We start from the raw sequence: 6,000 nt of genomic DNA, 5'->3' as shown, positions 1-6,000 counted from the left end.
TTTTTTTTTTTTTTTTTTTTTAACTATAAGATCATATGATATAGTGTAACAGACAACACTTATACATTAGGATCTAAAACCTGGACCAGTTTAGAATATCTAAGACAAGCCAACCACACAGGCTTCACAGCTAGTCAGGTGTAACTTCAAGTTGGAAAGCACATACTGGTGGGAAACTGTCAGGAATAACACAAAGGAATTGTCTCTGGTACTTAGTAAGAGGAATAACTAAATAATTATGCAGACAATAAGCCTTGAAGGTACAGCCACTAATGCTTTTAAATGAGAGCACTTCCTATCCTCAAATTCATTAAACGTGGTATCAATAACAAATATACTAGCAGAGTTAGTTTTAGGCATCAAAACAATTTTAGAGCCACTAAATTCAGGCATGTGTCCCATGTCCTTGCTGGACTCCTAGTACTTTCATCTATTTGTAAATTGCTAGAGCAGAAGATTAATAACAACTTACTGGATGCATTATGAAACATCTTTAGCTTTGATAATTTTTTTTACAGTTTATGAATTGCTTGAAACCTTCTGGCTCAAAACAATTTTTTGGAGTATTTGTCATGTACAGCCTTAATAACAACGCTTTCTGCTCTGCAAAATATGAGTGACCCATCTCCTGAATATCTGGCATACAAGATTCAAACCAAGCACATGGTGCCATAGCTCTATTGGCAGGGTCCTGATACCTCCCTCTGCCCTTGCAGGGGGTTTTGCTGCCTGCATCCACGGCCACATTGATATGTGTTGGGGTGTGTGCAAGCCAAGAATCCTCAGGGCAAGGGTGTCCCCTCTCCTTCCTTTGGGAGCTGCTTTCACGCAGAGGCACTTGCCCCTACATTGTGGCTGCATTGCAGCTGTGAATGCGTTGGTTCCCATGCCTCCCTGCCCCTAAGCCTGGCACACAGACTGATTCCCTGCCTTCACCTCTCATCTGGCTCACCCCTATGAGCTGGGAGCTCCCCAGGCTCTGGCTGACCCTGGTTACCATCTGTGGACCAGATCCTCATCCTCAGTTGATGCTTCCCGTTCTTGGTCCCTTGTGGGAGAGAGCCCCAGCTTGCCTAACTTTGCCAAGCCGCCTGCCCACACTGGTCCCTGGCACATGGCCTTCCTACAGACCAGGTTTCCAGCTCTGGTGAACTTTAAGAACCCTGGCCTAAACTATATGTTGACATTTGAAAAGCGAGTATGAACATCACATATAAATTAACTCCTTGTTAGAGCAGGTAGTCACAAATATCTAAACAAGAGGTTTTCTTGGCTTTTCTATTTATATTCAGTAGTGACAACATACTCAGAAGTCCTTCTATTCTTGGAGCTGATTAAACAAAAGCCCACATTTACTCCAATCAAATATTTTGAAAGAAATCTAATTTATGGAAATGTTTTTAAGATGCCATTTATAAAGGGTATCTTTGATGGCAATATGGGCTTTTGTAGTTCAGATGCTGCAGCACCCAACTCAGCCTATGAATTAATACTCATAGCATGCAGTGGTTTCAGCATGCTGAATGTTCCATTTCTGTCTCTGAATTGAGAAATCTCAGTCTGTTCAAACTCATAATACATACTGCACATTTAATTGACCTGGCCCTCAAATTTCCTTTCTTAGGTGCTTGTGAGGAAGACAGGGACGTGTGTCTGTGTGTATGTGTGCACATGCAAGCATGCATCTTTCCATGCACAAACAAAGGGTAGATAAACGAGCCTCCTCAACCAAGTCTTTTGCCTGCAGCCAATTACAAATAGCACCAATTATTCTTGTATTGAGGCATGGGCAAAGTTAGAAGAATTCCCAGCTGGGAGATGAACTCACAACATATACATATGCAGGAGAGATGTATTAACTGCTTCACCAGCTTTAGGAGACTACAATACCTGTACAACATTCTCTGCCTGCTTACTTCACAGTACCGTGCAGCAAAAACATACTTTGTTTAAGGCAATTAAGAAGTAACAAAAAAGTTAAGGTATATGTGTTTTAAAGGAAAGGAAGAATTGAAGTACCCACCTATTAATTATTAGATAAACACGGCCATTGACTTTGGCATGGCTATGAGGTGGGAGATGAAATCACAAGAATGCATGAGATGAAAATGGGAAATGAATTAGAGAGAGAGAAAAGGAAACCATTAAGTAGGAACGAATGCACTTCCCTGTCTACCAAGAGAGACACATTGTCATAACAAAGCACAATCTGAGAGCTTAACATACACCATGCAGTGAAAAGTCTAGGAAGCTGATAAATGTAGCACTTCAAAGTTTAGATGGTTTGCAGCCTCAGTTAGAACTGCAGGGTCTTCTCATAGACCCCAAAATGTGAGAACACCCTCTATTGTTTATCTCAAGTAAGGCACAGAATATTCTGCATCTTTGTAAAAAGAACTACTTTCCTCCTTTTTTTTATTTAAAGGTGATTGTAATGGAGCATCATACCACAGAAATTACCTGCCTCACAGCCTTTATCTCTGCCATATTATAATTTATGGTGCAGCAAGAAAATGGGTTTGAGAAGTCCTAATCAGAGGGTTTTTCTTTCTCTTGCAGATGTAAAATTGACCTTTATAAATAGTGAGAAGTGCCTCACTCTGCCAGTTCCATTGTGCCAGTCTCTTTATTTGCAGCTGGCAGAACCTTACCCTTGAACTCACTCTGCAAACTTTGCTCATGTGAAACAGCATCTTAATACATGAAGAGTTTCGGCAGTTTTATCAGGGCTCTTCAGTTACACACAAACATAATGCCATAATCATACATGGTAGTTCAAGGGCAGATGGAGGAACTGGAGCTGCTTTCCCTGTAACTTTCATGACTAGCTCTCACCTGCTGTGGCTGTTTTAACAAGTTCACTATTAAAAGGACTGAGTTCTGTCTGCTTACTCAAAATTAAGCTTCAGTTTCCTTATGTAAAATTTTTTGTTTGCTGCAGAAGCCGTAACATAAAAGCAGTTTTGAAAGGTAAACTAGCTGCTGAGTGAATGCCAGCGCTTTCAAAGCAAATTAAGTTTTAGTGGCTTTGTAAGAAAACTGCACATATACATATGAGTCTTCAATTTGTGTTTAAATTGTCCCTGCAACTTATTTCTATTGCCAGCATTACTGTTAAGCTGGAGCTGGTTGTTGTGCTAGTTCTTACCCAGCTTTATGCATCATCAATGCAAATGTCAGCTGAACTTTGAACGAAATTGGCTGATGCTTAGTAGTGATTTATTGCATTGAGGCAAGAAACAGCTAAGTTGTCTTATGTCAGGCAGTGTTAATGGTAGTACAAAGCAGAAAAAGTGTTCTGATTTGGGTATTGGACATTCTCGTGTAAGTTTCCAAGAAGGAACAAATGATATATGTGCTAATTGTGATTTTGAAATGCTGCAAAATGGCCAATGAAGCATAGATTCTATATTGAAGAGTTAAAAATATCTAGCTACTTATCTGACAGCTAAATACAATCTAGTACACATTTAGACTAAAAAAAAAAGCATTAGAGCAGCAAGACAAAAAAGCTAATGATATCACATGATCCTCTTTACCTGCCTGGTGCAACAACTAATATCTACTTTCGGCACTGTATCTCAAGGCTACTTATTCCTGGCAAAAATTTTTACTCTCGACAAGACACTGAAAACATTTTGTGTCTTCAGTATCAGTAGTTCCATCCTTTGGGAATGACATGACTTTAGTCATGGTGATTCTCTTCATGCCAATCTTTGGAGACCTGTGCAATATCTTGATATCTTTCATGTATAATAGAAAGATTTGCGAGTAGTGGTTTCACAGGCAGAGTCTACTGTACCACGAACCCACCTAAATCCCAGGAGTGCCACAGGTTTTCTTTTTTCAGTTTTGTGCCTACCATATTGCACTAAGAGGGAGGTGGAAGCTGTTTCTATGTTACTCAGGACAAGTGCAAAGTGTTTGGGTTACAAAAGAGCTTGTGCAGTTACTGCAGACCGTAATGCGTTCCCCCAAATGCCTCAGCCCAGGAACAACCCCCATTTCAGCTCAGGCACCTATCAGGGCTCTGGTTTCAGGGCTTGGCTGCCAGTTCAGAGATGTTAACGTGCACTTGCTGCTGCACAAGAAGTCTGCTATAGGCAAAGAAAGTTTGCTCACAGGCCCTTTCAAAGGGCCCCTGAATTTACCACCACATTGAGCAATTCAAGAAAAGGGTATTATGCAAACAGCCATTAAAAAATGTAAGTTAAAACAAACCCACAACATTGTATTTTGTCACGTTTGATTTGTTCTGATTTTAGCAATTACCTTCATAGAGAAACTGGAAGCATTCTTTAGATGTAGAGCTTATTCTAATGCACTAATGATAGGGAACACAAACATACTTTTACCATACACTGTAAAGTAGCTTTATATTAAATTGAATGCATGAAAAATATCTGAAATGCTTTTTTAAATCTAGCAAGTCCTAAAGGAAAACACTCTGTTAAGACAAACTGTCATTATTGCACAACACACTGTGGTATACATGATGTTATGCAGCTAGGCCCCATTCATAGAAGTAGTGCTGAGTTACCCTTATCATTGGACAGGTAAACACTCCGGAAATAGCATCTAAATGAATTGGTTTCCTCAGCAAACTAGAGTAAATATTATCGCATAATGTAACACTACGTACTATGAAACCATTTCTCTCTCTTATACTCCTGAATCCTAGGCCAAATATATTTTTATGCACGAGAATACAGAAGAGTTAAACACAGGAAAAGTGAGGCCCGAGAATCATGAAAAAATGGTAACGAATTTCTTGATGAGACTGCTAAATGTCTCAAAGAGATAGCACAGACAAGCTCAGTACTCTTAAGAGTGACCACAGGTTTGGGATTTTTCCATTCCTGAAGTTCAACTTTACAAAAAGGACTAATTGTCCAATGCAAATGTGGTATTTGCCAATGATATCCCAATATTCATTTGGCCCTAAAAATGGACTTTGAAAACAGAAGTGACCCAAATTAAAGGCCACATTTCCTATTATTGATACGACTTAAAAAAAGGCACACATAGCAATTAAGCTACCTCCCATTAAAGGTCAAAACCAGTGAGAGAAATGCATAAATTCTATTTGTACTGTTGAAAATGTACCCCAAAAAGAAAAATTTCAGTGTGTAAGGGAAAGTGGGGGAAGACAGATACTTTAGTTGATGTTTGTTTAGCAGGGTACTGGATGCCGAGCACCTTCTTTTTAAGCCAGGTACTTATACCAAAGGAAAATAACATCTAATGAAAAGTGAGCATTTAAAGACAGTCAGACATGATTTTCATACAGATAATCAATAGCTCCATTTATTTTGTTTCTTTACCTGTAAATAGTGTTGTCCTGTTTACTGGTTACAGCTTTTAAATCGGTGAGCTGGAGAAACCGGTCATGGAAATAGTGAAGGTGTAAGATACACGCCAGTAGGAAGGAGGTGGGTATAAAGATGCGTGTGAATAGCTCAGCCACAGAAAATTGTTTTAAACCAAGGTCCGCTAGTCTGGAAAAAAAAGGAAGCCACTAAGACACCTTTTCACACCAAAATCTTTTTCTTGCCATGGGACATTATTAGAAATCATTTACAATAGGAAAGAAGGGGTTGGTACTTGTTATGTGGGTTTAGTTTTAAAAATTCCTCTCAATCAGCAAGTTTAACAATGCAAATATCTTGCATTTGGACTCAGTAATGTAGAGAGATGTTGTAAATGTACAGAGTCAAATGAACCAACCCTGCCATACATCTCTTGAACCAAATGAGTTGGCTCTGATTGAAAGTCCTGCACTGGAGATCCACTCATATTGCACATACTTTCTCATGTAAGCTCCTGTTGACAAATGCCCAACACATCATGAGAAAGAAGAAACACAGCCACCCTTATTAGCAGGAAGGCACGTCCACCTTCACCAATTCCAGACATTCTGCAAATCGACCCTTAATTTCTTCCCTGATCTTGCTGCTATAGTCAGAGGTAGAGAGGAGTATTGGCACTGTATTGGGAACA

The 6,000-nt window shown here is 39.5% G+C and overlaps 1 protein-coding gene across 1 annotated transcript in view; it reads right to left on the bottom strand.

Moving 5' to 3' along the window:
• Positions 1–6,000, bottom strand: part of PIEZO2 (piezo-type mechanosensitive ion channel component 2) — a 309,432-nt gene that overhangs the window by 81,194 nt on the left and 222,238 nt on the right. Inside the window, exon 17 of the mRNA XM_014938745.1 lies at positions 5,325–5,498. Within this exon, the coding sequence (XP_014794231.1) occupies positions 5,325–5,498 (174 nt within the window). The remainder of the gene's footprint in view (positions 1–5,324; positions 5,499–6,000) is intronic.

The sequence above is a fragment of the Calidris pugnax genome, unplaced genomic scaffold (assembly GCF_001431845.1).
Source record: "Calidris pugnax isolate Ruff unplaced genomic scaffold, ASM143184v1 scaffold13, whole genome shotgun sequence".
NCBI classification, from domain to species: Eukaryota; Metazoa; Chordata; class Aves; order Charadriiformes; family Scolopacidae; genus Calidris; species Calidris pugnax.
Note: the sequence above shows the minus strand (reverse complement) of the source record. Positions and strands in the feature narration are given on the sequence as shown.